Below are 27,691 nucleotides of genomic sequence, written 5' to 3'. Positions count from 1 at the left end.
GTGCGATGAGGAAGAATTCTTGTCCGAACTATAGGTTTGTTTTTTACGATTCATGTTCTGATTCGTGTTCCAAATAAAACATTCAAATGAAATCAATTTGGTCCTCGATCATAAATTGACGTTTGTAGACAGACAAAGACAAAGTGAACCAATCGCTTATTTGACCAACTCTGATTTTTGCTTCACGTGCGCGGAAGGGGAAGCAAATATGAGCAAATTATGATGCGGTGTTAGCAAGGGGTGCTACAAATGGAGCAAACAATCCCTCCCTAAGGACGGTATTAAGCACAATGCTTTGATTGCAGCAATGTTAAAAAACAAACATACAGCACTATTCCCTTTGACAAACAGATCGGTTTTAGTTGATGAGAGGGTGTGTCAGGATCGCTCATTGGCAGCAGAATTGGGTTTCAGCTGCGTTTGAATCCCGACGAAAGTATAAACCATCATCGTGGTGCTCTGCATGCCTGGTATTACGTCAATGAGTACATTTTCCTTTGGAGATATTATGCTGGCAAATATGCACCAGTAACTCCTGATCCTCAGCCTTTTGGTTTTATATTGCAAATAGAGAGACAGAAAGACCAACTTTGCTGCTGCTGGGAGTGCACAGCAAGTTCATGGCCTCTGCAAAACATCCCCATTCAGAGCAGGATGCACACACTTCCTCGTGGAAGCAACATACAAAATATACTTCCGCTCAACACGTGTCATTAAATTGGTGGTTGTTTTCAACACGTGTTTGAATGAATAAACACATTTTACATGGATACAAGTGTTTAACTAATTATATATGAATGATCGTTTTAAGGCCATTTTTACCTGCTAGAGAGGGGGTTAGCCTTGCGGGCCCCATGACAATCATGGTTCCCTGTTTGAGGCAAAAAAAAATTTATGGCCGGATGCCCTTCCTGACGCCAACCCTAAGTCGCCTCTTACGCGTCGTAAGTCGCCTCGTCGCCGTAACTCGTCGTAAGTCGCCTCTTAGTCGCCTCTTACGATTAGCTAATTAAACAGAACAAATTAAACAAACACTGCTCTTCCATGAACCAAAATACCCGTGTTAAAAATAAATGCATTCCAATAGTACTGTGCTCTCAATGAAAGCTCGGTTACATTGAAATGCCGAGACTAATAATGAAATTTAAGACAGAACAAGTTGAGCATATTGAGAGTGAGTGACAAGTATTTGCCTCACTCACCGACTAAGCGCAGTATCTGGAGATGTTTCGGCTTCGTGCCTCGCTGAAACCGCAGCAGGATCACTGAGAGCCTCGACAGCGTGGGGCAACAAATGCGATGCGGCCACTGCTTCGTACAAATGATGTACAAACCTTGCTGGACACAAAGTGTCTACATTAAACGTCTAGGGGTCAAGGATTGATGAGATGGAGGGAAAGAGAGAGGCCAACAGGTTATCAAAAGTATTGAGACTAGACCCGGTCTTGCCAGAGATAAACTCCACAGGATAGTCGGAGCGAGAGGCAAGTTAGTGTGTATATATAATGGAGGGAAAGTATGCTGAATGCATGTTGTATGTTTGATCTACGCCTCCGAGAGGATTTGACCGAGGAAGTTGAAACTTTCAGGGTTTAATGAGAGCACACTGTAGTTGTGAATGTGCACATTTCCTTTGATTCCATCAAGTTTTGAATTTATTTATTTTTAATCACCCATTTTGACATTTCCTCTATTTGGTGGGAGGGGGTGCAATTGTAATTATCCGAGCTATATAACTACGATGCATTACATATGCACATAAGCAGTAGGGGGTTTTTCTTTTTGCTTCATATAGCATGTTTTGCTTTTGTTTTTTAACACATGTTTTTGCTTCATATACGTAACCCAAATTATTTTTTTATTTTAGGGAGCGATTGAGGCAGTGGTCTGATGCTCATACACCGTCCAAATAAAGGCATGTGTCAGAAGGTGCTGCACGCTTAGAACAAGTTTGACCGTAGGGCTGGTACTTTGTTATGGTATTAATAATAATCAAAAAGATAAATAACATGATCCCCCTGGCCACTCCTGTATGGAGCGGGTGCTTCCAGTCATTACAATTTAAAGTGTGCGCCAATATTTTGGCCTGTTTTTTTCCCCCAGGTGAAATTTATTATGCTGGTGGTACGTCCGCAACTGAATAACCACAGCAAATGAATGGAAAACAAGGGTTTTATTCATAACGGGGATGAAACATAACAGAACCATCTTAAGAAATAAAAAAAACCCGATGCTGAATAAAAGGAATCACAAGGAATAAAAGGAACCCAACGCCAAAAGGAGCCCCATGTGCTTAATCTGGACAAATATGGCTAACTATTTAAACTAATTCTTAAGGACAAAGACATGCACAGGAGAAGGTTAGGACATGCAAAAGGAAAGCAATATAGAAGATACATGTGTAGGTCGGTTAAGGCCCTCTGTGTCCGAGATGCTGTAGGTTAGTGCAGGTCGGCATTCTCAACCAGTACTGCGTTGCTTTTTCCCAAGCCCAACGTGCCATATGAGGGCCATTTCCACACAAAGTTATACGCTATGGCCGGCAGCATCCAGACCATGCCAGAACTGCTTCTGCCGTGCACCTCCTAGCGCACTCCCGGGCCTTTCCTCAGAATTCACGCAGCTGCTTCTTTTCAACAACCAGCCCACCATGACTAAAAGGAGAGCAGAGGTCTTTAGTGCACGGGGCGCCAAGCACAAATGGCTCCACTACAAGTGGGTCGTTCTTTTTTATAACCCTCGGTGCATGACATCACTGCAGTTCCCTCATTGGCTGCGCTCCCAGCCACGCGATCCCCCACCTCCCCAGCATTGGGCCCCAAGCACAGGCGGCATTTGTGGGGTGGGGGGCACGAGGGGCAATTCCCCCACCGTTATTTTTTTCAGTAGTTTACAATTAAGATAAAAACAACCCGTATTTAAACGTGAGTAACAATAACAAACATGCATTTTAAAGGCCATTTTCCCTACTAGAGCGGGGGTTAGCCTTGCGGTCCCCATGACAATCTTCTCCATTTTGCCCTATTTTCTGCATCTCTCCTTGTTAACTCCCTTGCCCGCATTTCTTCTTCCACCATCTTTAGCCAAGTCTTTCTCGGTCTTCCCCGTCCTCTACTTCCTTTTACATTCATTTCCATCACTCTTCTCAACCAGTCACTTTCATCCTTCCTCAACACATGACCAAACCATCTCAACCTGTTCCTCTTCACAGCATCAATCACAGGCTCTATTCCCATCATCTTTCGCAATTCATCATTTGTCTTCCTCTCTCTCAACGATACTCCGCACATCCATCGAACCATTCGCATTTCCACCCTTTCCAACCTTCGTTGCTGCTCTACGTTCATTACCCATGTCTCGCTCCCATAAATCATAACACTTCTCACACATGCAGCATACACCTTTCCCTTCAGCGTCAACAACACTCCCCTCATCATCAGCACGCCACTCAGTTCCCGAAACTTCTTCCATGCACATCTAACTCTAGCAACCGTTGCCGAGTCTGATCCACCTTCTCCATTCAGCATGACTCCGAGGTAACAAAATGTTTTCACACCTTCCAGCTTCACGCCGTCTCCAAGATCCAACTCAACATTTCCTCCATCTGCAGCTCCCTCTGTGCACACCTTACATTTGAATGCAGCTGCCACACTGGTTAATGACCCTCTCAGACCACTACATTTTTGATGAACCCACTCAGCGCACATTGTACATTGAATGGAGTTCACTCCGACACCCTTCCGACACACAGCACAGGGCCACTTCCCAGTTCTTTCCACCTCACCACATGCCATCACCTTCGTCTTTCCGATATTCACCTTCAGACCTTTTGTCTCCATACATTCCTTCCACTTGTTCATCTTTTCCTTCAGTCCATCCATACTTTCCGCCATCAACACCAGATCATCTGCATACAACAACTCCCACGGTAAACCCTCCTTTACGTTCTGAGCCAGCACCTCCATCACAGCTACAAATAGTAGTGGACTTAGTACCGACCCCTGATGCACTCCCACCTTCACCTCAAACTCACCACTGTTCCCGTCCTTCGTCCTTACAGCTGTGCGCGCTCTTTTGTACATTGCCATCACTACTCTGACCAACCATTCCCCCACTCCTAACTTCCTCAATGCCCATGTCAATACTTTGCGTGGAACCCTATCGAATGCTTTCTCCAGATCAACAAACCCAAGAAACAACTTCTTCCTCTTCTCCATGTACTTCTCCTGCAACTGCCTCACAATAAAGAGCGCGTCTGTCGTTCCTCTTCCTGGCATAAATCCAAACTGCATTTCGTCGATCTTCACTTTCTTCCTTATCCTCCTCTCCAACACCCTTTCCAATACCTTCATTCCATGCTCCAATAACTTTATCGCTCGGTACGAGCCACACTCCAGAGGGTCACCTTTCCCCTTGTATAGAGGGACGAGGGTACTCAGTTCCCAATCCACTGGGATGCGGCCTTCTTTCACCACCAGATTACAGATCTCTGTCATTCTCTTCACACCCCAACTTCCTGCTGCCTTCAACATATCTCCCACAACTCCCGTCGGCCCTCCCGCTTTTCTACCCTTCATTGCTTTTATCGCTTCCTCAACTTCCTTCTCAGTTATCCTCTCTGCCGGTCCTAAAACTGGGTTACTCTCTATGTTGCCATCCCATTCATTCTCTGTATTCAACAGCATTTCCATATATGTTTTCCATCTTCCTTTAATTCCATCTGGGTCGACAACGATTTGTCCCACTTCATCCTTCAAGCAACTCACCCCCATCACATCACACCTCTCTTTCGCTATCTGCTTTGCAATCCTGAATACTGCTTTCTGACCCTCTTCCGAATCCAAGCGTTCTCCGAACATTTTCCTACATGCCTCCTGCGCCTTTGCTACCTCTTTCTTCGCAGCCTTCCTGGCTGCCTTATAACTTTCATGCTCTGCTGTTTCTGCTCCCGTACCCTTCACCTTCTGCCACTCCTTGAACTTCTTCCTCTTCTCGTCAATCCTCTTTCCAACTTCATCATCACACCACCATGTTTCCGACGTCCTTTTGTCCATCCACATACCTCACCAACGGCTCCCAACAGACTAGCTTTCATTGACATCCAACCACTTTCAAGCTCAACCACATCATCCTCTACCCTACTCAGCCTCTCTTTTAATGCCTCCCTTACTGTCACCTCTTTCAACCTCCACACCTTCATTCTCGGTTGGTACTTCACCCGCCGAGCTCTCCTCGCACCTTTCACCCTTATGTCGCAGACAACCAAGTGGTGCTGTGAAACAGCCTCCTCCCCCGGGATCACCTTTGTGTCCCGGAGGTGCCCCATATCTCGCCTACGCACCATCAGGTAGTCAACGGTTGTCATTGACCCACCTGACGTGTATGTAACAAGCTTATTATCCTCTTTCTGGAAATGAGTATTACAAATCAACAAATCAGCTCCATCAGCAAACTCCAAAATCCTTTCACCTTCTCCATTTTTCACACCATATCCGTAACCCCCATGAACTCCCTCAAAACCATCCATACTCCTTCCCACATGTCCATTTAGGTCTCCTCCTACCACAACAACTTCCTCATCTTTCACATTTTCCATCAGCTTCTCTATCGCACACCAGAACTTGTCCTTCTCTTCATCGCTTCGACCAACCTGCGGAGCATATCCCGAGATGACGTTCACCAAGAGCTTTCCAATCATCATTTTCACCATCATCAACCTATCACTCACTCTCGTCACACTCACCACACTGTCTACAAACTCCTCAGAAAACAGGACACCAACACCATTCACGCCTTCCAGGCACCCTTGCCACATAAACTTGTATTTCTGTCCCTGCCTACCCTTCACCATTCTCACACCACTTCCCTTCCATCTCGTCTCTTGCACACAACATATGTCCACTCTTCTTCTGACCAATACTTCCACCACTTCTCCTGATCTCCCTGTCATTGTCCCTACATTCCATGTCCCAAACCTCAGAAACCGATCTCCACTTCAGGCTGTACCCTGCCCATATGTAGTTGTAATTGTCATCGTCCCCTTTTTGAAGCAATGTTTTAGGGCCGGATGCCCTTCCTGACGCCAACCCCCTCTTCGTCGTCTCTTACGACACGCAGGGAATGACCAGTGAACTGGTACTCAATTTGCCGACCTTGGAAGGATGACAGGCTGAGTCAACCATCCTGGCGTTAATTCAGCAATTGACCAGGATTCAAACCCAGGATCCGAGTATCCCAAGCCGGCACCCTAACCGCTAAGCCAACACCAGGTTACTAAATAGAGAAGTGAAGAGAAGGAAAATAATCCATTTGAGTTTTTTAGGAACTGGAAAACCTGCCTTGTTAGGAAAGACATGAGAAGGTAAAGACTTCCAGAGGTTAGCGGTGAAGGGAAAGAAATAAACATGACGGCCCACCCGTACAAACCCTAACCCTAACGGCCACACAATAATCATGTGACATAGTGGATGCCGAGTATTTTGTGGTCTAGTTAATGGCGGAGGTATACAAGCAGCCAAAGAAGAGGGAGGGTTGTCTTCTACCCAATCTTCATACACAAAAGGACTTCTGAGGTGATGTACATTTGAAGACTGAACGACACTTCGTCTGCCATGAAAGAGAGGTGCAGCAAGTCGCTGATTTACGCAGTGGATGCGTTCCTAAAAACTGCGACGTTATTACGAAAAATACGAGGGAGGATCGACTCAGAAAACAAAAGCAGACACATCAATTATAAGACAAGCAGGTTTAATGAATAAAATAGAGTGATGTCACAATGGCGCGCCATCGTAAATCCCCACGCTTCCCACCTAAAGCAAAGTCGAAAGATGGCAAAAAGTTCCACCAGGAATGACCCAATATCAAATTTTGAGTTTCTTCCCCATTTTGATCCCTGTGACCCAAAGTTCTTGTGACATGAACCAGGGGTCAAACCCAACAAATGGTTACATATTTCATGCATCCCCCAATGGTGATTGCACATATTAAGTTTCATTTAAAAATGCTTAAAATGTGCCCATAATATATATATTATTTGGGTAATGGAGCATGCCCAAGGGGCGGGGCCAAAAATGATGCAGCTCTTGCACCTTATTGCCATGTGGTGATCACAACAACCAAGTTTGGTGAATTTTCACACAACCATTTAGGAGAGAGCATGACAGACAGACGGAGCCGATTACAATAATCCTCCCCCACCCTCCCCTTGTTTCTTTCAAAAAGTGTGGGAATAATAAATATGAATTAGTGTAATTGACAACAGGAAATTAGGGAACATAATGCTGGAGAGACACACTTATCTCTAAACGTGAACAGACTCATCTAATTAAAGCTAATCCCCGCCAACACAAACACACACACACACACACACACACACACTCACACAGGTAGAAAGAAAGACGATACATAAAATGGGGATGATCCCACTTGTGTGTCACTTTAAACCACATCTAGCATGGAGAGCTTGTGTTGACAGGTCCCTTCGGTTGGAGGGATTCCCAGGTGAAATAAACTGCGTGTAGCCGAGACATTTCCATAGCTCTCAGCAAACCAATTACCTTGAGTACGTTTTTATTCTTCCCTCTTGTAGCATCCCGAACATACATCTACATCCCAAACTGGTTCAGCGAACGTCTCTCTCATCACCAACTCCTCGAGCTGTCATTCACCCTTCCTCATTGGCCCACACAAAACCGTCCCTGTCCTGATTGGAGAAGCGGGCGGCTTCAGTTCAGAACCTTCAAAACCGTTCGTTCAGGCCACATCCAAATGACTCAAGCCCTGATTGGTCCAGCAGGCCTACCACTCATATCCCTCATTGGCCACGCCCGGCGTTCAAACCACCCAATCAGAACGTGGCCTGGAGTTCAGTAATGTAACAGGAATTATGTGTCCCTTGACGCGAATGTGAAGAAAATGGAAATGCAATAAAAACTAGAACTCTACTCAGTAGAGCGCATACTCCCACCGTGGGTCAAGTTGGAGCCCTATCTTCCCATGGTAAAAAATCCTTCAAAAAATTCCTGGATCCGGAATAATATCCTGAGCTTCACCAAAAACTAAATCAATTCTTCCTTATCCCAAAGGAATCATCCCACCAACTTTCATCCAAATCCGTTCAGAACTTTTCCAGATATCTTGTTCACAAACACATGAACAAACAAACACATGAACACACAAACATACGAACACACATATGCGCGCACACACACACACACACACACACACACACACACACGGACACGATCGAATGCATTACTCCCAGGTGGGAGTAACAATAAAGTCACAAGAGAAATGATAGACATATAAAAGTGATATTACAGGGTGATCTAACAGATGACGAGGGGCAAGTAAACATTCAGTCTCCGGTCATGTTAATTTGAACATGCGCATTAGGATTTAGGAAATATCTAACTGCTCTAACTAAAGTATGTCACTTTGAAGGAGGCGGAAACCGCCGTCTTAGGTGACTCTCCAGACTGTCCCACAAATGCTCTGTAGGATTGAGCTCCGGCGATTGGGAGGCCATGGAAGATGGGTAATTTCATCCTCACGTGCCTCAAACCACAAGGCGACAACACACTTTCTGAGAGACTCCCCTCCCAGCAGGGAAGAAATGCTGCATCATGGGATACAGATGATCACTCAGAACAGTAACGTAGTGCGCTGCATTAACGCTGATGCCTTCTTGTATAAATGAGTGGACCCAGGCCATGTGAGGGAAATGTGCCCCACATCAATATGGAACCTCCAGAACAATTTACTATTGCAATCAGGCACTTGGGGCTGTAGATCTCCCTGGGCTGTTGCAGCATATGCACACATCCATTCATCGATAACGTAGCCTGGTGTTGGTTTAGCGGTTAGGGTGCCGGCTTGGGATCCCAGGATCCTGGGTTTGAATCCCGGTCAATCGCTGAATTAACACCAGGGGGGTTGACTCAGCCTGTCATCCTTCCGAGGTCGGCAAATTGAGTACCAGCTTGCTGGCAATTCCCTGTGTGTTGCAAGAGGCGACTAATAGGGTTGGTGGCAGGAAGGGCATCCGGTCCATAAAACATTGCTTCAAAAAGGGGACCACGGTGCCCAAAAAAGGCCAACCCCTGCTCTGTGGGGAAAATGGCCTCTAAAGGTGATTCCATTCATCGAGAACGTGGTGAAGGATGACTCATCAGACCATATCACATTCATCCACTGCTGGGTGTCGCCTATACTCCTTGGACCACTGGACCCACAAACGGGTGTTGCCAGGTGATATAGAGTGGCTCGTGCAGAGCAACCCAGCTGTGGTATCCTGCCCTGTGAAATTCCCTTCTGACTGCTTTTGATGATGTAGGATGCACACGACCTACATTGAACTCCGCACACAGGTTGTCCGCCATTTCTCTCCTGTTTCGGCTCGCAGTCCAGACTAATGCCCGTGCATCACGCTCGTCAGGTATGCACGTCCAGCTTGTCAAGCATGCGCTGTTGCCCTTCAATATTGACATATTTCCTTCTATTTCTCAGGCTGACATCACCTTTGAGACAGTTCCTCATGACACGTTAGCAATTTTTGCAGCCTGTGTCACAGAAGTGCCTCCCAGATGTGCACCAACAATTACACCCTGTTCAAAGTCACCGAGGTCTCCTATGCGGCCATGCCAGCTCTTAATACCAGACTCGAGCTGTAGCCTGCCTCTATATACATGATGAGAGGGAGGACTGCTGGGAAGAGATTTGCACATTTTACATGCTGGTCAGGTACATGTGGTGGCCTAGTACTTTGCATATATGTTGTACCGCCCTTATATGTGTGTGTGTGTGTAATATATATTTATGTTATATACTATCCTGGCAAGAAAGAAGGGGAATAGGAATAAGGAAGCAAGAAAGGGAATAATGAGAGTAGAGAAAGACAATCAAAGACCAGTTGAGGAAAGTAAAGAGATCTCCATAGGGAACTAAACAAAATAAACAAAACATTGGTTAGGGACATAGGGAACATAGGGAACTAAACAAAATAAACGAAACTAAGACTATTTTATATAATTTGTATAACTTTTTGGACAGCCCATGTATAATCAGCAATAAAAAGAGGCGTCTTTAAACGTGGAAACGTATTGGGTTCTCATAAGTTTGTTATCAACAGGTCTCTTAAAACATCAAATCCACCAGGGCAGTCTAACTTCACCTCGATTTTAGGTTCTAGCTGATGTTGAGAGGTAATCACCTGGTTTCCGCGTTGGCTAGAGATGACATCACTGCTACAAGCCAGCATCACCCAAAAAATTTTTGCATCTGAGTCTTGTAAACAACGAACGGTGCATACTGTATATTGTGGCGGACACGATGGCTCGCTGGCGCGGTGACATCATTCCGCGCACCAAGAGGGTGTCGGCCACGCCCGAGGGGTAGGCGTGGCCTCGGGATATACACGGGGCGCGCAGCCCCGAGCACTTCAGTGCTACAGTTTGAGCTAGTGAATAAAGACTCTTTTGACCCTACGCGTTGTGGTTTACCTCCATTGGCAAACAAGTTGCGTGCGTAGCACCACGCTACATTGGTGACCCCTTTTGGTTCAGCCGTCGCTGGCCACAGAACGCGCCATGGCCAACAACGCGGTAGCGGTGAAGCTCCCTGAGTTTTGGGAAGCTCAGGCCGAAGTATGGTTCGTGCAGGCCGAGGCACAGTTCCAACTTCGAGGCGTAATGGCGGATGAGACGCGTTTTTACCACGTCATCGCCGCCCTCGGGACCGGCACAGCCGCCCGAGTCGTGTCCGTCTTGCGGAACCCACCGGCCGACCACAGTTACGAGGCGCTCAAGCGTCTCCTCATCGCCACGTTCGGCCTCACGGAGTGCGAGCGGGCCGACCGCCTCCTGGACCTTCCCGAACTCGGCGACACACGACCATCGGTCCGGATGGACTACATGCTTTCGCTTCTGGGTGACAAAGCCCCGGATTTTTTATTCCGGGCGCTCTTTCTACGCCAGCTGCCGGCACAGGTACGCCTCGCGTTGGCCGGTTGCAAAATAAAGGAACCCCGCGCTCTGGCCGTCGAGGCCGACAAGTTTTTCGCGGCTTGTGACACGCGGGCGAGCTTCGGTGCGGCCGTCGCGGATCCCGAGGCTGATGCGCATGCACACCTCGTGGATCCCGAGGCTGATGCCGATGCACACGTCGTGGCCGCCGCCACGCCCCGCCCACCACCACCGCGAAAACCGCGGCCTCCGCCTCCGCTGAAAACCTGGTGCCGTTTCCACGCCAGGTTTGGCCACAAGGCTAGGAATTGTTGCCCGCCGTGCTCGTTTGGTAAGTCGGGAAACTCCCGGGCCGGCGCTCGGTAGCGGCTTTGAGCGTCGGCCTTTCCGGCAGCCTCCTTTTTGTCACGGACACCTTGTCCGGGCGTCGCTTCCTCTGCGACACAGGCGCACAGGTGAGCGTTATCCCCGCCTCCACGTCCGACAAGCGAACCGCGGGCCGGGGCCCCGCGTTGCTTGCAGCCAACGGTACACCCATACACACATTCGGGAAGCGCTGCCTCTCCCTGCGGTTCGGAGGGCAACGCTTTCAATGGACGTTCGTAACCGCCAGCGTGCCCATGGCATTGCTCGGTGCGGATTTCCTATGTGCAAATGAGTTGCTGGTGGACGTGAAGAACAGACGCCTCGTCCATGCCGAAACGTTCAGCTCGCTTGCTTGCACGCTGAACAGTTCGTTGGGCAGCTCCCTGAGCGGCTCACCGAGCGGCTCGCCAAGCGGCTTGCTGAGCGGTTCGGTCCCGGCGAGGTTGGTCTGTACGCTTCCGGCAGCGGACGAGTTCACCCGCCTCCTCGCCAGCTTCCCGGCCCTCACGCGGCCCACCTTCTCGGCGGTGGCCGTCAAGCACGGGGTGGAGCATCACATCCCCACCGTCGGGCCACCGGTCTACGCCCGGGCACACCGCCTCGAGCCGACGAAGCTCGCGGTGGCGAAGGCGGAGTTCGCTACGCTGGAGCGGCTGGGCATCGTACGGCGCTCCAAGAGCGCTTGGGCGTCGCCACTGCACATTGTGCCGAAGCCCGGTGGGGGATGGCGGCCGTGCGGAGACTACCGCCGCCTCAACGATGCCACCACCCCCGACCGCTACCCGGTCCCTCACATTCAGGACTTTTCCGCCCGGTTGGCGAAAATATCCTTCTTTTCTAAGGTGGACCTCATCCGCGGATACCACCAGGTCCCCTTCAGGCCGGAGGACATACCGAAGACGGCCGTCATTACACCATTCGGCCTCTTCGAGTTTCTTCGGATGCCCTTCGGGTCGAAGAATGCGGCTCAGGCGTTCCAACGGTTGATGGACAGCGTCTTGCGCGACTTGGATTGCGTTTATGTCTACCTGGACGACATCCTCGTCGCAAGCGCGTCCCGCGAAGAGCACCTCCGCCACCTCCGCACGCTCTTCGAACGCCTGGGCCAGCATGGCCTGATCGTAAACCCCGCCAAGTGCCGGTTCGGCGTCGCCGAAATCGACTTTTTGGGGCACCGCGTCACCAGGCATGGGGCCACCCCCTTACCGGCAAAGGTGGAGGCGGTCAAGGGGTTTTCGCGCCCCCGCACGATCAGGGAGCTCCAGGAGTTCCTGGGCATGGTGAACTTTTACCACCGTTTCCTGCCCGCGTCGCCCAGCTCCTGCGCCCCCTGCACGAGGCCCTCCGGGGGAAGCCGGGCAAAGGTGACGTTGTTTGGACCGAGCAGATGGACGCAGCGTTCGCGGGCGCGAAGCTTGCCTTGGCTAACGCCACCATGCTCGCGCACCCGGCGCTCGATGCACCTATCGCCCTCACCACCGACGCGTCAGACGACGCGGTGGGCGCGGTGCACGAGCAATGGGTGCGTGGCGCTTGGCAACCGCTGGCGTTTTTCAGCCGGCAGCTTCGCCTGCACGAACGCCGGTACAGCACCTTCGACCGCGAGTTGCTCGGGCTCCACCTGGCGGTCCGGCACTTCCGCCATCTGCTCGAGGGCCGTTCGTTCACGGCCTTCGTCGACCACAAGCCCCTGGTCTTGGCGATGGCCACGGTCGCCGAGCCATGGTCGGCCCGGCAGCAGCGTCACCTCTCGGCCGTGTCCAAGTACACGACGGACATCCGGCACGTCGCGGGAAAGGACAACCCGGTGGCGGATTGCCTTTCCCGGTCCGTCGCCCACGCGGTCCACCTCGGGATCGACTATGCCCGGATGGCAGCGGACCAGACCGCCGACCCCGACGTCCAGGCCTTGCGGACCGCCGTCACGGGCCTCCGCGTCACCGAGGTACCGTTCGACGGCGCGGGCACGGCCCTCTTGTGCGACGTCTCCCTCGGGCGGCCTCGCCCCATCGTGCCCGCGGGCTGGCAGCGCCGGGTTTTTGACGCCATCCACGGCCTGTCCCACCCGGGCACGAAGGCCTCCCAGAGGCTGGTCGCCGACAAGTTCGTCTGGCATGGCCTCCGGAAGGCCGTCCGCGATTGGACCAGGAGGTGTCTCGCGTGCCAGCGCGCGAAGGTGCACCGCCACACCCAGGCCCCATTGGCCCCGTTCACGGTGCCGGAACGTCGGTTCGACCACGTTCACGTGGACTTGGTGGGTCCTCTGCCCCCCTCGCGGGGTTTCACCCACGTCGTCACCATGGTGGACCGCACCACCCGGTGGCCAGAGGTCGTGCCTTTGGCGGCGACGACGGCGGCAGACGTCGCACAGGCGTTCATCGCCACCTGGGTTGCCCGGTTCGGCGCCCCCTCGGACATCTCGTCCGACCGCGGCCCCCAGTTCACCTCGGAGCTCTGGGGGGCGGTCGCGCGGGGGCTCGGCGTCCAGCTGCACCGCACCACGGCCTACCACCCCCATGCCAACGGCCTGTGCGAGCGCTTCCACCGCTCCTTGAAGGCCGCGCTCCGGGCCACCCTCCGCGACGGCGGCTGGGTCGACAGGCTCCCCTGGGCCTCCGGGGCCAGGCTGGGCCTCCGGACGGCGCCCAAGGACGACCTGCGCGCATCCGCGGCGGAGTTGGTCTTCGGACAACCGCTGCGGGTGCCGGGCGAGTTCCTCCCCGACTCCATGGCACCATGGTCCGCGGGGCAGCAGCGCTCCGCACTGCAGGAGACCGCCCGGAGGTTCGCCCCGGTGCCGACGGCGCACCACGGGTGCCCGCCAACGCACGTCGCCCCGGAGCTTCGCACGGCGGAGTACGTGTTCGTCTGCCACGACGCCCACTGGACACCGCTGCGGCCCCCGTACGACGGGCCCTTCCGCGTGCTGGAGACCGGGGTGAAACACTTCACCCTCGACATCGGCGGTACTCCTGACCGCGTTTCCGTGGACCGCCTCAAGCCGGCCCACCTCGACGTGGACCACCCCCCGCCAGTGGCTCGGCCCCCGCGTTGGGGCCGCCCCCCGGCGAGCGGACCTCCGGCACCGCCCAGCCCCGCCGGCACGCCTCCCCCCCCCCCCCCCGGTCCTGCACCCATCCCAGGTGCCACCGGGAGCAGCCCAGATGACATCCCGGCATCCCAGACGTCACCAGCCGCCAGAGGGCGCTTTGGCCGGGTCATCCGTTTGCCCCGCAAACTGACCCTTCAGGTGCGCGGGAATTCTGGGGGGGGGGGGGCGCGTGTGGCGGACACGATGGCTCGCTGGCGCGGTGACATCATTCTGCGCACCAAGAGGGTGTCGGCCACGCCCGAGGGGTAGGCGTGGCCTCGGGATATACACGGGGCGCGCAGCCCCGAGCACTTCAGTGCTACAGTTTGAGCTAGTGAATAAAGACTCTTTTGACGCTACGCGTTGTGACTTACCTTCATTGGCAAACAGGTTGCGTGCGTAGCACCACGCTACAATATCATTTTTGAATGTTTTCTTCACAAAGTAGATTAAATGCTTTCTAAATTAGGTTATTATGACCCTTTAAGTACTTCAAGTGGACTTTTAACATTATGCACTTCTATGCCAACTTATCAACGAAATGCATTCCTTAACATTCAATTTCACTTGCTCCGAGCAATCGATACTGCATTGCTTACTTGACAAAAGTGAGCAGCGAGCACCCTGGTATGCAGGCCTCGTTCTCGTCCAGCCGAAGTAGTTGGCCACACTAGTTCAGTGAGGAATGCAGTTTTCCCAACACCTGGTCCTCCCAAAACCAAGACGCCAGCCGCACCCCCGGCCCGTCGCTCTGCAGCACAACGCTGCACTCTTTCGAATGCCCATTCCCGACAGTAGAAGGCCTTTCCCTCGAGCAGACTTTGAGCCATGACAGGGATGTATCCTCCCCGTGTCAATAAATAATTATTGCAGGTACTGGTGTCTCATTTTCAAGCTTGAAGCTTAGGACTACCGCTCCTGGCCAGAGGGAGAACATAAAAGTTCAGCCGAAGCAAAAAAATGAACAAGTCTTCTTCCAATCTCCAGACATTGATGCATTAAAAACAAACATTAATTGTCACAAAGGTCTGCAGGTGTACCTTGGTAAAACAGTGGTAGATTAGCTAAGAGGTAGTGCACCTGGAGCCAACCACATGGACATCGAGCCTAGCCAGTTGTACTCGCTCAGATTCACAAGTTAAAGCCTCTCACTTAAAATTGGTTGCATTACTTCCTATCATCCGAATCCAGTGAGTCCTGTGTATTTGTGGCCTGGTCCAGCCACATGTGGCTGTCTCTCCATAATGTCCCTGTTTAGAATCAGTCATCAGCTTGTGACTCCTACATTTGTTCCTGTTTGAAATAGATGGGGGACATAGGGAGGTAAAAGAGAGATGGAGGAATCAGATGACTGACTGAACAGGAAGGTACATAATGATATAGGAAAGTACAGCAGAATGAGGTGAATAGTTTTTGCCGTACAATATGCAATGGAGTTGGAAGGTTAAAACGGGAAAATATGCAACAACAGACAATAAATGAAAGGATAAGAAACAATTAAAACAACAAGAAAGAGCAATCAGAGATTGCAAACCCTCGCCAGGATGTATTTTCAGTGTTTTTTTTAAGGCTTCAGTGTTAAAACAAATATGGCGGCCGAACCACGTGACCGATGACGTCATAAAAAAAATTCTAAACTAATTTATTCCTAGATTATGCTGAAGAAATTTCATCTTGATCGGATGAAGCTTTGTACCTGTCGAATTATGACGTCATAATGGAGGCACCTATGACATCATCATTAACATATTTTATTCCCCATGGAGAGTTCTTTACAATGAGCCATGTCTCAATTTTTTCTATTCAGCACTTTTGGAGATATAGAGGTGCAAAGTTTTTCGATTCTTCCAAGATGGCGGCCAAACCACATGACCTATGACGTCATAATTATCATTTAAAAAAATTATACAGGTGGAATTGCTCCTATGGTGAAAATTTCCTGTCAATCGGACCAACGGTTGCAGAGAAAATCATATTTATTCTGTGCGGACAAACAAACAAACAGATGAAAAATCGGTCAGAGACCGAGGACTTGCCGGAATGTACTTTTTTATCGGCCATTTTGGACAAATATGGCGGTCGAACCACGTGACCGATGACGTCATCATTAACATATTTTATTCCCCATGGAGAGTTCTTTACAACGAGCCATGTCTCAATTTTTTCTATTCAGCACTTTCGGATATATAGAGGTGCTAAGTTTTTCGGTTTTTCCAAGATGGCGGCCGAACCACGTGACCGATGATGTCATCATTACCATATTTTATTCCCCATGGAGAGTTCTTTACAATGAGCCATGTCTCTATTTTTTCTATTCAGCACTTTCGGAGATATAGAGGTGCAAAGTTTTTCCAAGATGGCGGCCGAACCACGTGACCGATGACGTCATCAATTGGGCACAGTCTATTAGACAGTCTCCTCAGGCGAGGGTAATAAAAAGCAATGAGAAATTGCACACCCTCGCCAGGACGTGTTGGTTTGGTGTATTTTGTGTGGTGTTTATTAGCTGCTGTGTTGTGTGTTTTTTTGACGACTGTAGATTTATGTTCAATCCAATATGGCTGCCGAGCCAAGTGACCGATGACATCATCAATTTAATTCTCCCATAAAATTTGTGTCGATCACACTCAAGAAATTTCAAACTGATCGGATCGAGCGTTCTACTTGTCAAAATTTTTTTTTTTTAAAATAACCACCTTTAGAGGCCATTTTTCCCCGCAAAGCGGGGGTTGGCCTTTTTCGGGAACCGTGGTTGTTGTTGTTTTAAAGTTCCCTTTTTGAAGCAAAGTTTTACGGCCGGATGCCCTTCCTGACGCCAACCCTTTTTGCCGCCTTTAACGACAAACAGGGAATTACCAGTTTACCAGTGAATTAGCCGACCTCGGAAGGATGAACATTTGAGTACCAGTTCACTGGTAATTCCCTGTTTGTCGTTGAAGGCGGCAAAAAGGGTTGGCGTCAGGAAGGGCATCCGGCCGTAAAACATTGCTTCAAAAAGGGGACCAAAAAACAACAACTACCACGGTCCCCGAAAAGGCCAACCCCCGCTTTGCGGGGAAAAATGGCCTCTAAACGGTGGTGGTGGTGGTGTGGAAGGATGAACAGGCTGAGTCAACCCCCCTGGCATTAATTCAGCGATCGACCGGGATTCGAACCCAGGATCCTAGGATCCTAAGCCGGCACCCTAGCCGCTAGCCCAACACCAGGGCTAAATTATGATGTCATAATATGATGATACAAATATTATAAATATGACATTATGATGTCTAAATACACACTAAATTATGATGTCATAATGAAGGCATCGATGACATCATCATGAATATATGTTGTTTCCCATGGGGAGTACTTGACAAGGAGCCATGTTTCAATTTTTCCCATGGAGCGGTTTTGGAGATATAGAGGTGCAAATTTTTGGTTTTTCCAAGATGGTGCCCGTACCACGTGACATATGACGTCATAATTATGATTTAACATTTCTACAGGAGGAGGTGCTCTTATAGTGAAAATTTCTTGGCAATCAGACCAATGATTGCAGAGAAAAGCATACTCATTATGTGCAGACAAACAAACAGACAGACAGACAGACAGACAGACAGAAAAGCAAACAAACGGATTCAAATGCAATATTGGAGAGGGTAATCAGGAAGACTTCATTATTCCCACGTTATTGTGGGGTTGGCCCAGGGGAAGCTTGGCCTAAGTCTTTCACGAACTGGCTGGCCTGGCCTGACATTCGACTCGGATTAGGGCAGGAATCTGTACTTTCTTCATGGTGCTGGCGATAGCTCGCCTCCTTTTTGCGAAGGACACCATGGGATCGTTAATGTCCATCATGTAACAGCAGATGGGACGCCCAGTATAACGTCCATCAGAGGGACGGCCTGTGAAACATCGGGATGACGGTTTATACCTGTGCCACATTACAACCCAGGCTAGCAACTTAGAGGTGAGTGTACGTAGCTCTCGGCCATCCTGCCAGCCCCTAATTATATCAGACAGAATGAATGATCGTTTTAAGGCCATTTTTCTCCACTACAGAGGGGGTTAGCCTTGCGGGCCCCATGACAATAATGGTTCCCTGTTTGAGGCAATGTTTTTATGGCCGGATGCCCTTCCTGACGCCAAACCTTAGTCACCTCTTACGATGCGCAGGGATACGGTGCACCTATTCTAAACCGGGGTACACACCGGGATCATTCATCCCAGCAAGCTGGTACTCAATTTGCCGACCTCGGAAGGATGGCAGGCTGAGTCAACCCCCCTGGCGTTAATTCAGCGATCGACCGGGATTCGAACCCAGGATCCTAGGATCCCAAGTCGGCACCCTAACCACTAAGCCAACACCAGGCAAGATGAGCATGAAGGTGAGAAATGAGTGGAAAGGTTAATTTATAGAATTATATGAAAGGAACGGGGAAGGAGTGGATGTCAAGATGAGCAAAATAAATGGGCCGGTCCTGAAAGTGAACCCTCGGTGAAGAAAGACGTCATGATGCGTAAGCACGTCAAATGAGAATGTTGAACGCAAGGTGGGGATTGAAGGAGAATGAAGACAGAAGATTGTAAGGGTGATCGGTACAAGAGAAATCACCGGTAAAATAAAGAAGCAAGAAAGGGGATAAGAGCAGAGAAAGACAAAGAAAGAGTTGTCGAGGAAAGCACGGAGATCTCCAGAGGGCATCACTACAGGAATATTACACAAAAGGAGTTGTATGCAGTGGACACGTGGATTTGCAAAAGTGCAGGATGAAGGGACACGGAGATGGTTACAACGGCTGCTGGGATAAAACCCAAACTCCCAGGGCCAGGACCCCCACCACCACCACCTCCACCACCACCACCACCACCAGTATCCCGGCCACTTTCCAAGCAAATTCCAACTGCAAACTCTACTCACCATAATGCAGAATGCTGTGTAAGTTTTCCCTTTAATACCTCCACCGACTGTTCGGAATTGTGGTTGAAAAGTCTTACCTGGGCTGTGGTCACGTCTTGGGTAGGTGAGGGATGAGAGACGTGGCTTGAAGTGAGCGAGCTGGGAATGGTTTGGGAGAAAAAGGGAATTCGAGGAAACAGTTCGGACGGGGCTGAATTTGCATAAACATGGAAACTGCGGATAAGATTAAGACGAAGAGGGTTAGCAAAGGAAGACCCGTGGGGTCTTGGATAATTGGAGTACATGAGGAATTAAATTGTGCTGCAAAGCGAGAGTGAAGGAGGCCAGGAAGCTGGAGATGGCCCACACAGAGGCCAGGAATGGGAGATGGCCCACACAGAGGCCAGGAAGCTGGAGATGGCCCACACAGAGGCCAGGAAGCTGGAGATGGCCCACACAGAGGCCAGGAATGGGAGATGGCCCACACAGAGGCCAGGAATGGGAGATGGCCCACACAGAGGCCAGGAAGCTGGAGATGGCCCACACAGAGGCCAGGAAGCTGGAGATGGCCCACACAGAGGCCAGGAAGCTGGAGATGGCCCACACAGAGGCCAGGAATGGGAGATGGCCCACACAGAGGCCAGGAATGGGAGATGGCCCACACAGAGGCCAGGAAGCTGGAGATGGCCCACACAGAGGCCAGGAAGCTGGAGATGGCCCACACAGAGGCCAGGAAGCTGGAGATGGCCCACACAGGGGCCAGGAATGGGAGATGGCCCACACAGAGGCCAGGAATGGGAGATGGCCCACACAGAGGCCAGGAAGCTGGAGATAGCCCACACAGAGGCCAGGAAGCTGGAGATGGCCCACACAGACGTACATTTGTAGCTTTGCTGAGCGAGGCAATCACGTGACTACAAGCTTTGCGTGCCATCCTGACAGGCCTGGATCACCACCCCCCATGGCCCCGCCCCCTCACATCAACCCGCCATCCCGCCTCCCCAAACGAATGTGAGGCCAACACTTTGGGTGGGTGCAACGTGAGGTAACCAAACGTACGTGTACACACACGCACGCACACACATACACACACACGTACACACACACACGTACACACACACACGTACACACACACGTACACATACCCACACCCACACGAGCTCATTTTGCCCGGTCCCCTCAGAACTGCACAAAACAACGTTTGTAAGCAATGGCGGACACACGGACCAAATAGGGACAGCCCGTCAGCGAGCCAGACGGACATTCATGTAAATACATTATAATTGCACCTCCGTTGGGTTTAGATCCAAACGATGAGGTGTACGCGGCTTCGAGCGTGGATGTTTTGAGGTAATTGCATTTTATGTAAATGGTATCAACAACACTCACAGAGGTGCACTGGCCATTGGCGAGAGTGTGACGTGGAGCCGTCCGATGACGAGGTGAGGAGACGAGGTGAAGTAACCGTCGCGATATTGAATCTTCCGATAAAGGGAACAAGCTTGAGCTGCCGAGTTTCCGTAGGTCCGACCTCTCGAGGCGATTTTGGGCGGTACCATTATTTCGCTGCAGGGGGTGTTTTTCGAATGAGAGCACAATGAGCCCTTCCATCGCGTTGTGCGGTTTTAAACGCGGTAACGCGGGGGGGTGAAATGGACTTTTATCGCTCCAAAACTTATATGGAGGATCGCGTCGTTGCTTGTGCTTTGGTTACAGTCAAGGAGGTAATTTTCTGAGGGGAAATCTTTGTTTATCGTTTGAAAACACTGCTATGGTTTCTGGTAAGTCAAACGAGTGCAGTTTGTCCATTGGTGATGATTTAGGATGGGCGAAGCCATTCATCTCCCAATTAACACGATTTAACTGCTAATTCGATGTGGCGAATTTCTGCCTCCATTGTAACTACACGACCTGACGAATTTCGTTTGAAAGAAAAGGTAATTGTTACCAGCGAATTTGGAGGGGGGAGGTGGTGCCGGGGGGTAGATACAACAAGGGTAATTTAAATTCAGTTGTGGTGGCAGCTCGATGACCCCTAGACATGGGGGTGAAGTGAGGAGCAGGGATGGGCAGCATAAAATTTGACAAGGGTCCCATTCATATTATTTACTGTTATTACACAAGGAGCAAAGCTGTTCAATGCAAATGGTGCAATTTATATGAACCTCATATATTCAATTACCCAGCCAAATCGGGTCATTAGATCAGATATATGAAGTTTCAGATTTTTCGGATAAGAATTTCAAGTCAACCAATTATGACTGGAATACCACTTCACCAATGATGTCATTATCACCCTATATTCCCATGGGGAGTTGATGACATCTGCCAAGTTTTAATTTTTTTTGCTCAGCAGTTTTGGAGAAAATGATATCCAAACTTTGCCCTTTAATACCCAATGTGGCATGTGACTGATGACGTCATATATTTATTTATCCACCCAAATCGGGTCATCAGATCAGATATATAAAGTTTCAGATTTTTCGGATAAGAATTTCAAGTCAACCAATTATGCCTGCAATACCACTTTCCCAATGAAATTGTCGCTATCCCCCTATACCCCATTGGGATTTGATGACATATGCCAAGTTTAAAAAATTTTCGTTGAGCGGTTTTGGAGAAAATGATGTCAATTTTTTCCCCTTTAATCCAATATAGCTGCCATACCATATGACCTATGACGTCAGCGTTAGCAATAAAATATTCTCCATGGGGAGTCCCTCCTACTTTCAAAGTTTCATGATGATTGAACTAGCGGTTGCAGAGAAAACCATTCTTAAACTGAAAATATACAGACGCCCACACACAAACGCAATCACACACACACACACACACACACACACACAAACACACACACACACACACACACACACACACACACACACAATAATTGCAAAACCCTGTCTTCCACTGCATGGGGGATGGGCTAATTAATATGATTACAGTCACCGGACTCGGCCCAGGCTGACGAATTGCATGCGTAAAAGCGTTCATGCCGGCCAACTGATTCTGGATCTCCGAGCACGGTGTCAGGCCTATTTGCCACGCTACCTAATGTGGTAGAATGCCCGAGTCAATCGGGTGATGTCCTTGTGCTGCCGTGCACCCGCTAATCAAATTAGCGACCAGAGTGTTGGTCGTCCGGATGCAAATATGTTTCGTACTGGGTACTTACCTCCACAAACCCAATCAGTCCTTTAATGGAAATTAGAGCCAATGTGGCCTGTGATCAAAGCAACTCGAATTATCCCAAGACGATGTGATTTTATAATGGTGTATTTCAACAAACGGGAAGGAATACAAGAAGCAATCACACTATTTGTACACTAGAAATCCCCTAAAAATACCCCTGAGCATCATACGAGCGGTAGCTCCTTATCTTAACTGATCCTTAAAGCCTCGGAAATTCCATGAAGAAAGACAAAAATAATCTATAGCCAGAAATACTGTCACTGGCTCGATGGAGCTTAGCGGTCCCTGAGGAGGTATCCCGCCCGGGATGAAAAATAAACAAATTTAAAAGTTCATTTCTTAATACAAGTACACCCACCCACTATACGGGAGTGGCAGGGGGAGTCATGTTATTATCCTTATTATTGTTACCAATTATTATTACTATTACTTATGTTAGATCAGCTCAAGGAAAAGATCAGACCGTGCCTCACTTATAAATTCCTGATAATAAAATTTACTTCTGTGAGGGTGTCGGGGGTGGTGGAGGCATATCGCAAGTAACAAAACCCCTTCGGGAGCAGGGATATTGTTTTTAACATTAATGTTATGCTTTTATTATAAGTGTTATTACTTACTTTTGTTATTAGAAGAGGCCTTCGGAAAACGCCATGAAAAAAAACGCCACATTAGCTGCAGGAAGGGTCATGTTGTTAACTTTTGTGGAGTATATAGATTGCAGTAGATCTTCGCTAAGTTCAGGAAGTTAAATTTGCCTCTCTGATGTCAGGATTCCTCCAAATTCCTTTCAGCTTCATGTTAAACAGCATTAACGACTGTTTCAAAAGGTAATCATACGTGTTTGTCGTTTATAATGTTTTTACTACTGGTAGAGATGCTTCCACAGAAACGGCACGATAAGCTATTTGTACACGTTAACACGTGTATTACACTTCGTGTTATATACTTCCAAAGGAGGAAACACCCTTTGGGGAGGTGGGATATTATTACTATTAATATTATTTTGTAATAACATTAATATTATGCTTTTGATATGATAAATGTCCTTGGAAAAACGCCATGATAAAGCTATCTTAACAAGGATATACACCTCAACACGCAGCCCCATTGGTGGAGAAAACCCCCTTGAAGAGGAGGACAAACAAATTCGCTACAACCTTCATTGTGTGACCCTTAGTCGACCTGTCAAGTTTGGTTGAGATTGGATAAGTAACGATCCGAATGTATCGCAGTCAAAAATCGTCAGCAGACAGACACCAAATTGCGTATTTTACGATGATGATGATGATGATGATGATGATGATGGTGGTGGTGGTGGTGGTGGTGGTGGTGGTGGTGGTGGTGGTGGTTATTTTACCTCACCCTTACGCTCAACATGTTCGAGGGAAATAACTTTTGTTATATGATGCAAAGTTATCCCTTGTCGGCATTTCATCAACATAGTAAGGGAAACATGTGAAAATCTGTTAACTAAATTGTTACCAAAAAATTTCTTCACCAATATGTTTGTAAAGGTGTGTAATAACATGTGTTAAAATGTTGAAGGTCAACTCCCGTGGGAAACCCAGAAAAAAAGCTGTTGAATTCAGGTACCGAAAAATTATTTTCGAGAATTTTTATATTTTTTAATCGGCCCTTAAGTAACTTATGAGGGGTCAAATAAGGGTTTTTCATGATTCTGAGTTGATTGTTAACATTTATATTTCACCACAGACACTCCTTTGTGGAAAAACAATTTCTAAATATATCTCATTTTCTACTTTGCAGGACATGGAGTCTAGCAATATGGATGAAGACGTTACTCCACCTGTGCTCAATTGCTTCATCTGTGCACGCTCGGATACACCAGCTGAAAGGCTCATACAGGCAACTCCAAAGGGATACTCAACTTTATTGAAACAAGCAGAAACTGTCGAAAATGTTACTGTTGTGGAACGTATGAAGGAGGCTCAAAAGGAAGGAAAACTGAGGTACCACCAGAAGTGTAAAAATGATCTGTACAACAACTTTGTTGCAACCACCAAGAAGTCAGCTCAAGCATCAAAGGCAGAGAAAGAGTCATCAAAGTTGAAGAGAAGACGCACTACTTGTGAGTTCAGTTCATCAACTGGCTGCAGTTCTAGAAGATCACAGTCAGTTGACCTCCTGTATAAGGATGTATGCATTCTTTGCAACCAACCAGCCCAGCTCTACAAAAATAATCCAGCACAAGCTAGAAAGAAATACAGAGTGCCAGATAATTTGACTGCAGATACACTGAAGGCAAGCTTGCTGAAGACAGCACGGAGTCGCGGGGATGACTGGGGCACTGAAGTCACTGGACGCCTGGAAGGGATCAACGACTTGGTAGCAGAAGAAACACTGTACCATTTGCGATGCAAACTTATGTTTGCGAGAGGTGACAGTTTGTCCAAGACTGATGAGGAAGGAAAAAGGAAGAGAGGACAGAGGAGTATTGATGAGGAGCGAGAGGCAGTTTTTATTGAATTCTGCGAATGGTTAGACTCAGAATTAGAGCATGGGGTAATGAACATGGACCAAGTCCATGAAAAGCTGCAGGAGTTTGATCAGTCACCAGAGAAGAGCCTTTCTTATTCAAAGCATTGGCTAAAGATAAAACTTCTAGAGAAATACGAAGACACCTTGTATTTCACAACACAGGAAAGAAGGGCAGATGTACTCTGTCTCAAAGATGGCACCGACAATATTCTGCGAGTGCATCATGCTAATCTTGACCATGGAGATGAGAAGACTCAGATCATAAAGACGGCACTCAAGTTCATATCCAATGATATTGCCTTGATTGATTTAGGTCCAAAGTCATACCCCACCACACACAGTATGACTGACATCGATAGTCAGCTGACACTTGTTCCTGCAAGCCTTCAGATGTTCTTGAGACCGATTGTCAAGACAGACGAAAGAGTTGCCGTTTGGGGGCAGAATTTTATTAAGGCCTGTCGACCTCGGTCTGGAGTATTGCCACACCAAATGGGGCTTGCCATACAACTTGATCATAGATTTGGGTCAAAATGGATGCTCAACAAGTTCCACCGGCTGGGATACACTGAGTCTTACACGGAGACACAAAACTACAAATACTGCTTCCTTAATAGTAGGAGTGGAGATGATGTTCCAGATACTTCTGGCACTCTTGACACCATTGTGGAGGAAACCGATGAACAGATCAATGATGAGGTTGCGGTTGATGCTGCGCTTGAGGATCAATCAGTGATGACAGCCAAAGTGCCAGCCAGTGAAAGTGAATTGTCAAGTAATGATCAGGTGGTCTTTATGGAGGTTGGGGAAACAAACAATGCAGTCACTCAGTTTGTTGGAGACAATATAGATTTAAACATTGTCTCTATTCACGGAAACACTCCCTTTCACTCAATGGGTTGGATCGAAGTCACCTCTCCGGCACCACCTTTGCCAGATCCACAGACAACAGCAGCTTTCCCTCGGGTGAAGTTGAAGGCACTCGAAAAAAGCTAAGATCCTGTGAGGAACTGAAGTAAAGATTATTCCATTTACGAACAGGAAACAGATAGGAACGAACGCGATCATGTTTCTCCCCCTCGCTGAGCTTTCCTCCTCCCTGGCTCATGATCAGCCACTCCTCACTCCAGGTGACACACTCTGGGCAGCGGGGTGGGTGATCAAAGTCAACGATCCTGAGTTCCCACACTCCAACTGGAATGGCTGGATGAAGAGAATCCATGCTAATGATGCAAAGCAGAGCACACAGATCGAGTTCCTCCCAGTTATTGAAGGAGACCCTAATGACCTCAACACCATCTTCCCCACTCTGAAAGAGTGCATACGGCGCGCTGGGGTCGCTATAGTGACCTTTGATCTTCCGATTTGGCTGAAGGCTGTGAATATAATAAAGCAGGCAAATCTACCCGTCATTCCAAGGTTGGGTGGTTTTCACCTGCTGAAGTCTTATCTTGGATCAATGGGTAACATCATGGAAGATTCTGGACTACTAGATGTGATCCAGTTGATCTATCCTGGAAGTACGACAGCCAACCACATCATGGATGGAGGATGTTTTGACAAGGCAATCCGTGTTCACCTCCTCATCGATGCAGCCATCTATCAACACATCATGAAACTTGCCTTCACTGAGGAGGAGCGTGAATGAGAAATAACTCTTGAGTATTATATATGTATGTGAAATAAAAGCTACTTTGTGTGTAAATGTAAAAGTGAAAATATAAATGTTAACAATCAACTCAGAATCATGAAAAACCCTTATTTGACCCCTCATAAGTTACTTAAGGGCCGATTTAAAGAAATAAAAATTCTCGAAAATAATTTTTCGGTACCCGAATTCAACAGCTTTTTTTCTGGGTTTCCCACGGGAGTTGAACTTCAACATTTTAACACATGTTATTACACACCTTTACAAACATATTGGTGAAGAAATTTTTTGGTAACAATTTAGTTAACAGATTTGTGAAATATCTCATAAAATGCCCTTACTAACAGTATGCAATCAGTTATGAAAACAGACTATATAATACCATCATATATTAATAATTTGTATATAATGGAGGGAACGTAGTGTTGCAGTTTTGTGTTTTTACAAATAAAGGTTAATTTCCCCTCATAGTTTAGTCACACTACAACACGTAGCCTCGCGATAGTTCAGTTATTTCATAGTAAATGTAAGAGTTGTCCTTTTCCTATGGTAGTTTTGCGTTGAGTAGAATAATGAGAGTTAGGTCTCCTTTCAATGCTTTATGCTGCCTCGATGCTTTGGCTTTGGCGCGAAAGGCCACGAGGCAGGCCTGAACACGTCGATCAAGGGCGAAGGAAGGCGGGGGAAGGAGTGACAGTAAGCACGAGCCGCCAATCAGGGCTCGAGGGGAGTGGCTTACCACTGCGGCAAAAGGCGTGGTTTGGAACATTCAATGCGGGCCAGGGCAGAACCATATAACCCTGTGCCCGAAGCCCCCACCTCAGTTAGGAGGTTGACATGCGGTGAGTTACGAGCTTGAGTTATCGGTTCGAAGCGCTGTACAAGTTATGGGCAGCGGTGCTTGAGAGTTCTGAGAGTGCGCGGTGTTGAATCAAGTTGTGAGAGTCGGTTCGGAGCGCCAAGTTGTGGGAAGGGAGGCAGACGAGTTACAAGTTGAGTTCGTGGTTGAGCTTGAGTCAGATCCTCCGTTGAGTTACGAGAGTGAAAGCGCGCCG

The 27,691-nt window shown here is 48.6% G+C and overlaps 1 protein-coding gene across 2 annotated transcripts in view; it reads right to left on the bottom strand.

Annotated features, from left to right (window-relative positions):
* The window catches only part of ANKRD50 (ankyrin repeat domain 50), a 34,409-nt gene extending 13,558 nt beyond the window's left edge, over positions 1-20,851 (bottom strand). Inside the window, exons 1-5 of one of the 2 annotated variants that reach the window (XM_068116097.2) lie at positions 20,687-20,851; positions 19,396-19,456; positions 15,459-15,711; positions 15,018-15,336; positions 1,203-1,366 (exon numbers count right to left, since the gene is read on the bottom strand). In XM_068116097.2, the coding sequence (XP_067972198.1) occupies positions 1,203-1,366; positions 15,018-15,248 (395 nt within the window). In that variant the 5' untranslated portion in view covers positions 15,249-15,336; positions 15,459-15,711; positions 19,396-19,456; positions 20,687-20,851. Of the gene's footprint in view, positions 1-1,202; positions 1,367-15,017; positions 15,376-15,458; positions 15,712-19,395; positions 19,457-20,686 lie in introns of those variants that run through there. The other variant, XM_078775351.1, reaches the window with a different exon arrangement.
* Positions 20,852-27,691: the final 6,840 nt, after the last annotated feature.

This window comes from Myxine glutinosa, chromosome 1 (genome assembly GCF_964187855.1).
Source record: "Myxine glutinosa chromosome 1, kmMyxGlut1.1, whole genome shotgun sequence".
Taxonomy (NCBI): Eukaryota; Metazoa; Chordata; class Myxini; order Myxiniformes; family Myxinidae; genus Myxine; species Myxine glutinosa.
This window is presented reverse-complemented; position numbering and strand designations above follow the sequence as displayed.